Source organism: Dipodomys ordii, unplaced genomic scaffold, assembly GCF_000151885.1.
Source record: "Dipodomys ordii isolate 6190 unplaced genomic scaffold, Dord_2.0 Scaffold74, whole genome shotgun sequence".
NCBI classification, from domain to species: domain Eukaryota; kingdom Metazoa; phylum Chordata; class Mammalia; order Rodentia; family Heteromyidae; genus Dipodomys; species Dipodomys ordii.
The window spans coordinates 4,774,292-4,786,793 of NW_012267290.1; the positions used below are offsets into that span (position 1 = coordinate 4,774,292).

The 12,502-nt window shown below is 52.0% G+C and overlaps 1 protein-coding gene across 1 annotated transcript in view; it reads left to right on the forward strand.

Annotated features, from left to right (window-relative positions):
- The window catches only part of LOC105991563 (CUB and sushi domain-containing protein 1-like), an 871,556-nt gene that overhangs the window by 770,050 nt on the left and 89,004 nt on the right, over positions 1-12,502 (forward strand). Inside the window, exons 40-41 of the mRNA XM_013024215.1 lie at positions 1,005-1,121; positions 5,938-6,147. Coding sequence (XP_012879669.1) covers positions 1,005-1,121; positions 5,938-6,147 — 327 coding nt within the window. The remainder of the gene's footprint in view (positions 1-1,004; positions 1,122-5,937; positions 6,148-12,502) is intronic.

Here is a 12,502-nt window from a genome sequence, read left to right on the forward strand (position 1 = left end):
CACAGGCTGCTGGTGGGCACTGGGCCGGGTGGAATAGGGATGGCTGGGCAGGACTCTAGGCTCATTTCCTCATCACTTCAGGCTTGGTTTCCTGATTTTCCAGGTGGGCGTTTTCAGGGGCTGTGGTGCTAGCCTTTCAGGGTCTGGGGTGCAGTGATGGGGTAATGCCCAGCCTTTCAGTGTCTGGGGTGCAGTGATGGGGTAATGCCCATCCTTTCGGGGTCTGGGGTGCAGTGATGGGGTAATGCCCAGCCTTTCAGTGTCTGGGGTGCAGTGATGGGGTAATGCCCAGCCTTTCGGGGTCTGGGGTGCAGTGATGGGGTAATGCCCATCCTTTCGGGGTCTGGGGTGCAGTGATGGGGTAATGCCCAGCCTTTCGGGGTCTGGGGTGCAGTGATGGGGTAATGCCCAGCCTTTCGGGGTCTGGGGTGCAGTGATGGGGTAATGCCCAGCCTTTCGGAGTCTGGGGTGCAGTGATGGGGTAATGCCCATCCTTTCGGGGTCTGGGGTGTAGTGATGGGGTAACCAGCCTTTCAGGGTCTGGGGTGCAGTGATGGGGTAACCAGCCTTTCAGGGTCTGGGGTGCAGTGATGGGGTAATGCCCAGCCTTTTGGGGTCTGGGGTGCAGTGATGGGGTAACCAGACTTTCGGGGTCTGGGGTGCAGTGATGGGGTATTGCCCAGCCTTTCGGGGTCAGTGATGGGTGCACTTGTCTTGGCCCCATACCAGGCTCAGTTAATTCATGGTGTGGAGTAATCTGTACCACCTTCAATAGAGATACACTGAGGCCACCTTGATGCCTGACCAGCTCAGGACAAATGGAGGAAAATGGCCGGTTCTCAGGCCAAGGGGAATGAAGGGCACTGGGTGGCTGAGCCGAGGGTCATGAAGGCCAGCTGCAGCTCACTCGGCCCGCTGGCTCTTCTGGACCGTGGGGAAACAGGGCGCTGGAACGTGAATCCTAAGGGAATGCCGGACCCCAACAGCCTTTGTCTGTTTCACAGCCACCTGCGGGGGGACGCTGACCAAGCTGGGTGGAGTGATCCTGAGCCCCGGCTTTCCCGGAGCGTACCCCAACAACCTGGACTGCACCTGGAGGATATCCCTGCCTGCGGGCTACGGTGAGTGAGACGTGAGTGTATTTACAAGTCCCGCCTTGTCATTTCTGTCAGGCAGAGAATGACCCTGAGTTAGGAGCGAGCCGTGTCTGGGTGGCATGCTGTCTCTTCCATCGAAAGTGGATTGCAGACTTTGATAAAGCTTTGGCAGAGCAACTTGAAGGATGGGAAGGTATTTAGAAAACCAATCAGCCATGCAACTCTTTTCAAATTAAATTAGCTGGATGATGATAGAGTAGGCCCAGGAAGTGCACAATTTGGCGTCGCTAATCCAATTATCAACCTCCTTGTCCACAATCCTGCCTCCAGCCTACCTCTAGAACTCAGGAATGGTTCTTGTTTCTTTTGGGACAAAACCAGGTTATGTGCAAGTTGTGATGCATTTTGAATTCAGTAAAACCATCTATATTTGAAATAATGGTATTGTATCAGCTTGTGGTTGCATATTGTACTGATTATGGATTTATAAATTAGAAAGTATCTTCAGAGATGTGACGTGTTGCGTCATGACATGGTACAACAGGGAAGGCCCAGAGCGGAGTTTCAGTCACCTCTGGCCACGGGTGGATGTTCTCGCCCCCTGTTCCTGGCTAATGAGGCAAAGATTTCTGTCTTTTCGTGAAGCGCCTTCAGTTCCTGGGTACCAGAGTCAGTCAATGGGGGACGCATGGCTCCGGTGTAGGATAGAACACTTCGAATCTAAATAAGATGAGAAATGCATGCATAGCTCCTTTCAGATATCCCTTGTTTAAGATAAACCGGTGTGAGGTAAGAGCATCGCGATCACAGGACGTTGGCTAATTGGGAGTGGAGATGGAATGTTCTGGAGTATCAAACAGTAGGATACATTAGAACTTGAAAGTAGCCGCGAAGATGTTCCCTTCACTGAGGTTCCTCCCAGTGGGTCTGGCAGGCGACAGGCGCTCCAGGTTCTTTGACTGTGGCTTGTGAAATGCTGCGGCTTTCCGGTCACCCTGAGCAGCACTGAAGACGGTGGCTTTTTCTTGGCAAGAATGTTCCCTGTACTCGCTGTTCATGGCTGATATTTTTCTTTTCTGTCAGTTGTGGGGTTTGAACTCAGGGCCTGGGTGCTGTCCCTCAGCTCTTTTGCTCAGGGCTTGCACTCTACCACTTTAGCCACAGCGCCACTTCCCGTTTTCTAGTGTTAATTGAAGATAAGAGTCTCACAGACTTTCCTGCCTGGGCTGACTTTGAACTGTAATCCTCAGAGCTCAGACTTCTGAGCAGCTAGGTTGACAGGCGTGAGCCACCGGCAGCTAGCTGGCTCATGGATGATTTTATTGGTTGGTTTGAAACTTCCCGCCCACAAGTGAAAACCACATGTGTAGTCAGCAGATCTGTTGACGAACCCACCCCAACACACAGACCCGTCTCCTGCCTGTGGCCGGCCCACGGCTGCCTCAAGCAGGCGTGAGTGAGGAGCACGGTGATTCATCCCGGTGCTCTCCAGCCTGCCTCGGTGCACAGTGTGGAGCTCGGTGATTCATCCCGGTGCTCTCCAGCCTGCCTCGGTGCTCTCTAGCCTGCCTCAGTGCACAGTGAGGAGCTTGGTGATTCACCCCAGTGCTCTCCAGCCTGCCTCGGTGCTCCCCAGCCTGCCTCGGTGCTCCCCAGCCTGCCTCGGTGCTCTCCAGCCTGCCTCGGTGCACAGTGAGGAGCACGGTGATTCACCCCAGTGCTCTCCAGCCTGCCTCGGTGCACAGTGTGGAGCTCGGTGATTCATCCCGGTGCTCCCCAGCCTGCCTCGGTGCACAGTGTGGAGCTCGGGAGCCGTGTGTAGGACACGCAGGCCTGCCGGGCACGGGGGTTGTTGGTGTGTAGCAGCTCCGTCAGCCACTGCGGCATCAGTTTGTGCAAGTGACCCAGGCGTCAGAGAGCCTTGCTCCCTCCCTCGGGGCGGCCGGGCCCGTCCCGAGGCCTCCACGCCCGGCTCAGGCCCCGGCTGGAGCGTCATCATCCACCCGCGCTCCCCTCCGAACTGAGGGGACTCTCCTGCCTTCCCACAGAGGGGGGGTGATGGTTTGTGGATGCTTTGGCGAGCTGGAACCTATAGACCGTTTCTGCCTGTGTTCTCTTTAAAACATTCACAGACACGGTAGAGATGCCACAGAGGTTTTTTTTCCTGCTCCACTATCTTTTTTATCGTGAATAAACCACTAGTGTTGCACAAGACGCCATCTTAACCTCTTATCACTCAGGACATCTGGCTCCATGGAGAAGCCACACAACACACTTCAGAGCATTGCCTGCCACACCTAGAATGTGGGCAGAGAAGTCGCTCTTCATACTGTCTTCATCCAGAAAGGCGGCTCCAGCTATGAAGTCATGGTCCATTACTGTTCAAAGCTTGTCAAAGATGAACCCCAAATCCCCCATGCAGAGACTCTTTGTTGGCACTTGATTTCTGATATATAACTGTGGCCAGAAGAAAGCACGCCAGCACATTTCACCAGAGAGGCCTCTTTTAGATGGACGTGGTGTTGTGACCGCAGAGGTTTAAAATACTTGGGGAGGTAATGGAAGGGTAAGTAGGGCATGCTCATTTGGACCCTGGGATTCAAACTCGACACAGTGTGAGGAAAATTAGACAGAGTTTGCGTTAAGCCAGATTTGCTTTAAGCTGGGCTCCATTCTGTTTCCTGATAGGCCGTCAGTGTGGTTTGATAGGTAGCTGGATGCTTTATCCTACTTAAAATGGTAATTTTTCTCACAATATTGTACCCTCGTAATTCCCTTTCCATTTCATGTCTAATTCCACACGAGTAAAATGCCCTCTGTTTCTGAGAAATGGTCCATCTTCCCTGGCTTGCCCCTTGATCTGCTGTTGTCATTCAAACGACGTCTCGGCACGGTGCCCCTGAGTCTGGCTGCACATGTCTGCAGTGAGCTCCTCTCAGCCCATTCGCGTCTTCCCTGCCCCCCCGCCCCATGTCCAGCTGCCCTGTGCTGGGGGTAGGATGTCCAGCTGTCCTGTGCTGGGGGTAGGGATGCAGATTCCAGCAGCTTCCTCAGTCCGGCAACCTACTAGGGCCGCCGTGAGAGCTGTCAAAGGAACTTTGCAGGCTGCACAGACTTGGTTTCTCTGCACAGACGTAATCACACATGCACGCACGCACACATGCACGCACACACACATGCACACACACAAGTGTGCTGGGTGCTGGGTACTGGCCCATCCCCTACCCGTGGTGTGTCCAGAGAGTTCAGCACTGAGAGACAAAGACGACCCTGGCCCCTTCCCACTTCTTCTTCCTTCTTATATCTTCCTGCTTCTCAGTTTCTTCTGACCAGAAAAGTAAAATCTGCTGAGATTCAAAACATATGGACAGCTCTCTGCTGAATAAAGAGCCCCATTTGACGCTTCCCTTCCAGCGGACAGGCTGTTTTGTGCTGGCGCTGTGCCACAGCTCGGGACTCGGGGTCACCCACCAGACCCTGGCGGTACAGCTGGGCTGTCGCTCCCATCCTAGAAGCAGTTCCCAGCTTCGGCAGACGTGGTGAGGTTTAGGTTCTATTCAATCGCTTTTGAAGTTTGCCGGATTCTACTTTCTTTAATCCTTGCTCTTTTGAGCTAAGCTGAGCAAATATTAATGCAAATCACTTTTCTCTAAGAAAAAGTGGGGTGATTTGAACTTCAGATGGAGGCTGTGAGCTCTTGTCTAGCTTATTTTCTTGCCAAACCAAAGAAAGTAAAGCCTTGGTGAGTCAGATGCTGACAGTTTCCTCCCTCACTCAGGAAACTGACTTCCTTCTAAGCCATAAGCTCCGTCACACTTGCGAACATTTTCCTTCCCACACTGCTCCTTTACCTTTCCCTCTGTCGCACTGCTGTCTGACTCATCGGGGTCTCCTGTCCCCCGATATGGGGGAAGATGTGTGCACCTGAAAGTTTCTCTATGGTTACAAGTAGAGAGCCTCGCACTGTGGGCATTACCTCTGATTTTCCCAACTGAGGACGTGTGTGTATGTTTGCTGGAAAAGAATTAAACAAAGCTCCGATGCGGAGCCTGGATTTCATCTGTAGCACCACAGGAGGAGAAAAACAACACAGAGGCAAAATTCTTAAGGCAGACATCAGCATTCTCAGTTTAGGTTTGACTACCCAGTCAGAATGCAATGGTTTATGAGACTCATGTCTTTGGAGTTTTTTATTGAATTTTCAAACAAATTAAGACTGTTGAGATGGGGCATTTGCATTTCCTAATGTCACAACCCCACACCACCTTGCTTCTGACCTTCTAATTTGCCAAGGCACCCAGCAGCCTGAGCACACAGGGCTCAGTGGCCGGGACTAGCTGCCGTCTGTGGAGCCGCACAGGCTCCCGGCTTGAATTTTGAGCCTTTGGTTTCTTACAAACATTTTTGGCTCATTCTCCATGCCCAGTACAATTGAAAATGGTCACTTGCTGAATGAATGCAACCGTGTGACCATCCAGTTAAGAGCTAACGTTTGGAGCTTTGTTTTTTTCCAACCCTGACAAAGCTGTGATGAACTTGTGTCCCAGAATCCCAGCCTTGCCCTTTGAGAGCATCAGCTTGGCAGCAACTGGAAAAAATGGGTTTTGTTGTGTCTTGTTTTGTGTACCAATCACCACGCTGCTCGTCTCTGTGGAGCAGGGCCAGAGCTGCCCACGGTGTGGGAGGACCTGGAGCGGGGGTCCCGAGGGAGCCGGAGCCGCCCCCCTCCTCCGGCGTGTCCGTCCTGTGTCGCGGGCACAGTTGGAGCCGTTAAGATGAGCCTTGCCTTTACAGATTTCAAGGTGCAATTTCAGTTGTCTTCCATGGTTTTCACTCACAGGTGTACACATTCAGTTTCTGAATTTCTCCACGGAAGCTAACCACGACTACCTGGAGATTCAGAACGGGCCTTACCACACCAGCCCCATGATCGGGCAGTTCAGCGGCTCGGACCTGCCGCTCGCCTTGCTGAGTACCACACATGAGACCCTCATCCGCTTCTACAGCGACCACTCGCAAAACCGGCAGGGGTTCAAGCTTGCTTACCAAGGTAAGGACCACACCACCCCTGAAGAGCCACAGGCGTCCTGTATGTCGGTGTATTCAAATGTGAATTCCTGTGCTGGTAAAGCTTGCTCAGGTGGGCTGAGCTTTGGTGTCATATTGTACAGCAGCGGGCTGAGCTTTGGTGGCTCATTGGGCTCTGGTTGTGGTTGCCTTAAGCTTGTGTCTAAGAGCTCTGAGAGGAAGAGCGGAGCCAGATGCAGCCCTCCAGGTACAGATACACACACACACACACACAGATATACACACATATACCCATAGACACACAGATATACACACAGACACACACACATAGACACATAGACACACACAGACACATACACAGATATATACACATATACCCATAGACACACACACACAGACATACACAGTGATGCACACAGATACACACACACACACACACACAGAGATATACACATATACCCATAGACACACACATACAGACATACACAGTGATGCACACAGATACACAGAGACACACACACATAGACACACACAGACACATACACAGATATACACACATATACCCATAGACACACACATACAGACATACACAGTGATGCACACAGATACACAGAGACACACAGAGATATATACACATATACCCATAGACACACACATACAGACATACACAGTGATGCACACAGATACACACACACACACACATAGACACACACAGACACATACACAGATATACACACATATACCCATAGACACACACATACAGACGTACACAGATATGCACACAGATACACACAGACACACACACATAGACACACACAGACACATACACAGATATACACACATATACCCATAGACACACAGATATACACACAGACACACACATATAGACACATAGACACACACACACACAGAGATATATACACATATACCCATAGACACACACATACAGACATACACAGTGATGCACACAGATACACAGAGACACACACACATAGACACACACAGAGATATATACACATATACCCATAGACACACACATACAGACATACACAGTTATGCACACAGATACACACTGACACACACACAGATATATACACATATACCCATAGACACACACATACAGACATACACAGTTATGCACACAGATACACAGAGACACACACACACAGACACACACAGACACATACACAGATATACACACATATACCCATAGACACACAGATATACACACAGACACACACACATAGACACACACAGACACATACACAGATATACACACATATACCCATAGACACACACATACAGACATACACAGATATGCACACAGATACACACAGACACACACACATAGACACACACAGACACATACACAGATATACACACATATACCCATAGACACACAGATATACACACAGACACACACACATAGACACACACAGACACAAACACAGATATACACACATATGCCCATAGACACACACACACAGACGTACACAGATATACACAGACACACACACACGTAGACACATACACAGATATACACACATATGCCCATAGACACACACACACACACACACACACACACACACAGCCCTCGCGTGTGGCCATGGTCTCTCTGCCGCGTGTCCCCGGCAGCTCCTGTCCCCTCAGTGGAGGGGAATGTCTAGGATGGGCACAGCTGGAGTGTCTGGCATTTGTGCCTCCGCACACGATCATGGCTCTGGGCTCCTCTGAAGGCTCTTGGAGCTGGTCTCAAGCTGCACGTTTGCTGGAGAGTCGGGCTGCAGGGCTGGCTTGGGACTCGTTCTCAGTCGGTGTCACTGTTGCTCCACTGCCTGGTTCTGCCATCCATTCCCCAGCGTTCCGTGCTCATGAGGAGATGGGCTCTGACACATGGAGAAAATGGACGGTGTTTGTGTGGCAGGATTTCTCTACAGGTCGAGCCTGTCAGACGCTTCAACCAAGGAAGGAGAAAGGGAAGGGCGTAGGGTCGTTCCCTGCCGTGGAGCAGGGCTTTCCTGCAGGATTCCAGGAGAGGACCTGGCGGGTGGGTGGGGGTCCCTCCCATTGCTGTCTGCAGGATTTCAGAGCTGGGACGGGGCTCCGCGTTGTGACTGGATGTGAGGACATGTCACGGCCCTTCTCAGCCTCCCACTTCTGGGCTTTGTGATGCCGAGGTTAGCACCAGGACCTGGCACAGCTAGGGAACCCTGCGAGGAGCTGCAGTTCAGGCCCAGGGCCGTCCAGGAGTCAGATTTGGGGGGGGCCACTCCAGCCTCCTGGGAGCCTCCTGGCCAAGTCCCAGGTCAGAGGGGAAAAGGAATCCTGCGGTGTAACCACCAGAGGAATCAAAGACAAGTGGGCTTGGAGAGCGGAAACAGAGAAAACCCAGCCTCCTGTCTTCCTAAGGATTTGGGGAAAGTCCTGGGTGGATGGATGGAGATTAGACGTTTCCCACCGGTGTGGGGTTAGCAGGAAAAGCTCTGTGAGGTGGCTCACAGCGGTAACTTCCTCTGTCTTGTTTACCCTTCTACTCACCAAAGTCACCTTGACCACTTACTATTCAGTTTTTAACGTGCAAGTTCAGCCTAAGAAGAAATTTGTTTGTTCTTAAATACACACACACACACAATGCAAAACAGTGTAATAAACCAAAGTGAAGCTTCGAGGATGGCTGGGGCTCTGAAACACCTTGGTTGTCACTCACTTGGAATTTCTGAAATAGCGAAGAACAACCATTCCTTCGGGTAGCTGTCCTTGCTGAAGCCCCGTGAGACGCGGTGTCAGGGCAGGAAGAGACGCGGTGTCTGCCACGTCTGCAGGTCTTATCCCCGAGCCTGCCTTGTATGTGTTACTTTCATTCTGATGACATTTTAGCACCTCGCCTCTTCACTCTGCTGCATTATGTTTGTATTTTCTTTTATGCCCATCTTTATTATTCAGTCCTAGTCATCTTTAACCCATGTCACAGCAGGACATCAATGTTTCTTGAGTGTCCTGTGGGATGATCATATAACCCTTTACTCACGCTACTTCATACAACTCTCAGAATGACCTGACAAGGTTTAGTACCGTTGCTCAAAATTACAGGCGAGCAGATGGTATTAGAGAGTGGTGAAGACTGAACCGGCATCATCGCCGTTGTGAAGGTCGGTGCCTGGAGGGGAGCTTCAGCCACGGCTCTGCGCTGGCTGGCGGTCCACACGCCGGTCTCTAGCGTAGCTTTGCATTTTCACGAGGTGATGCGATTGTTTCTGGTTTATTCGGGGTAGTGGGCTGGCTAGGTAAGCTCATAATCTCTGCATCTCCTAAGACCTCTGTCCTGAGTCTTTCCACAAATTGTATGCAAACAGGAAAGTAAAGCACAAAAAGTACACACAGGAATTTTTAAAGGATTTTAAAAGTTATCCTTAAGTAGTTCAGCAAATCAGCTTATGGGTGCAGGGCAGTGCGCCCCTTTCATCCTCCATCCCTCCCAACCCCTCCCCTTTCCTCCGCTTTTCTTCTTTTAATTTGGAAGGCTATGCATTGAATTTCATGACTTCATTCGTCCTCCCCGTCCTCCCTTCCCTCCCCAACCCGCCTTCCCGTTGCCCTCATCCGGATGTTTATTTTGGAGACCTGTGAGGTAGCCTTTCTGAGGAATTAAACTATATGTAAGGAAAAAATCATAAGTTTTAACCACAGGCATAGTTCTCCACTTCAGCACTGATCTGCAAAGCAGTTCTGCACAAAGGACCTGCCTTGAGGCACCACTTCACGTTTCCAAATGAAGGCTTAGAAAACAAACCAACCAGCCATTTACCAGGAAGAAGCCAGCCACATCTGGTGGTGAGGAACCTCTGGGCGACTTTGTCGCAAATGACCCAGTGCCGTAGCTGGGGGACAGGCCCGAAGTGGAGCAGGTCTGATGGAGGGAGCAGCTGCCCAGGGCATTGTGGGTCACTTGGTGGATTCCAGGGCCCCCGGGCTCTGTGGGTAACCCGGTGGATTCCAGGGCCCCCGGGCTCTGTGGGTAACCCGGTGGATTCCAGGCTTCTCCGGCACTGCCCCTCTCCTGGGGAGCTGGCTAGTGGTGGTGCTTTAGCCTGGGTTTGGTCTCTACCCCTGAGGCTGACCTCAGCAAGGCTGCGTGTGCCCTGGCCTGGCATCTCCACGGTGGAGAACACACTTGCACCTGTTTTCTGGGAGCACCAGTGATGGGCATCAGCGTAGTTCCCATAACCCCACGCCGCCCCCATGGCCCGCTGACTGCCCTCCCCGGGGACCCCTCCTGTCTCAGGAAAACCTCACCCTGACCTTGTCTGAGAGGGCAGGACTGTGTGTGTCAGAAGGAGCCAGCAGGGCAGGTCGGAGGGATTCCAGGGAGCGGAGGAGCGGCCCTGAGAGAACCTGGCGTCGCCTCTTCCACGCTCCGGGAGGCCAGCGTTTCGTGGGGTTGTGCCGCAGTGGGAATTAGCACACCTCTGAGAGGGGAACTCAGAGCCTCAGATTTACTGATCCAATCTAAAATAAATTTCAGACATTTAAAGTATTTCCTAGAGAAATTCTCCTAACGCACCTAAACGACTTGTACATATAGAATTTCAGATATAGAAAGTGAAATAATAATTCTCATTATGAGCACCACAGTTGTTCCTCATAGTTCTTTGTGGGGACATCTTAACCCATTCCCAGACACTACCCAGTGTATATATGTGTATGGGTTTGTTTGTTTTTTTGGCTGGTTGTGGGGCTTGAACTCTGGGCCGGGGCGCTGTCCCTCAGCTCTGCAGCTCAGCCATGATGAGCCGCAGCACCGGGGAGTCCCTGGATGACAGACGCCATCCTTGGCCAGTCTCCTGCAGCTTGTGTGCGTTTGCTTGTCCAAAGTGAAAGCAACGTTTCCAACTGCCTCGTTCCTCATTTCCCATTTCATTCCACCAAAACAAAGGCAAATCAGGCCCAGGAAATCCTCTAACTTCTTTCCCGGCTCCTCACACCCAAGAGACACATGTGTGGTCCCCAGGTGGGTGGGACCCAGGCAGCACCGACACCTCCACAGGCCTGGTCCTTCTGACTGTGTGGGGAACCGGTGAGCCTTTGCGGGAACACTTTTGAAGTATTTTGAGGGCTGCATATGCATCTTAAATGCCATGACAAGAAAGGAAGGGAAGAGAAAGGGCAGGAAAGGAGAAACCATCTAGAGGAGGGCTGGGGTGCTGGCGCGGGACTGCAGGGGGTACAGAGCCCTCGTGGCCCTCTTCCAGCCCAGCACAGAGGGTGGTGAGCGTATTAGATCAGGCTGGTCAGCAGCTCGGCTGCTTCCATCCCTGCGGAGAACTGAGAGGGGCCCTCACATCGTCCAGTGAATCACACAGCCGCAGTCAGGAGATGCGCTGAACTGCGTTTTTCCAGCACGCCAGCCAGTGGCTGTGGAGAGGCTGCCGGGGAGGTTGGTGTGCGTGGCCTGGTCTGAGCTGCGCTGTGCTGTGTGGCGCCCACAGAGTCCTCCACGGCACTGTCCTGACAGCTCGGGTCTGTTCAGCAGCGTTGCCTCCTTCTCCCTCCCCAAACGGGCAAGCCGCTTCTTATTTTATGTTTCTTAACTGTTTATTGCCAGTCACATCTGGTATATGAGAGGATTCATTTCTCTGAGTTTAACTATATTTAAAGCAAAATTGAAATCTGGACACAGGTGGCTCACGCCTATCATCCTGGCTACTCAGGAGGCTGAGATCTGAGGATCATGGTTCAAAGCCAGCCTGGGCAGGAAAAGTCTGTGAGACTCCTGTGAAAAGCCAGAAGTGGAGCTGTGGATCAAGTGTTAGAGCCCTTGCTGTGAGCAAAGACGCTCAGGGACAGCACCCGGCCCTGAGTTCGAGCCACAGGACAAGCACTTGTGGGCGCACACACGCACACATATGCACACACACATACAGCAAAGAAGAAGAAATGACTTCATTCTAAAAAGAAGGTCTGCTGAGGAGGCTCCTGCTCACAGTGGGAACATGGACCGGTGTCCCCCATGCTGTCTGTGCACACGGTTCTACAGATCGTGTTCAGATTCCAGCAGCAAGATGAGGGCCCGGCGCTGTGCACCGCAGCTGTTCCGGGCACTCGCTCCTGGCTGAGGGGGAACGTCTCAGCAGGGGTCCCAGGGAAAGCACAGGGGGCTGCGGGTGACTGGGACCGGGGCCAGAGGGAACACAGTAGGGGTGCAGAGTGTGCACATGTCTGTATGTGTGCAGATGCATGTGGCGGTGTGTGTCTATGTCTGTATGTGTGCAGATGCATGTGGCGGTGTGTGTCTATGTCTGTATGTGTGCAGATGCGTGTGGCAGCATGTGTCTATGTCTGTATGTGTGCATGTGTGTGTCAGTGTGTGTCTATGTCTG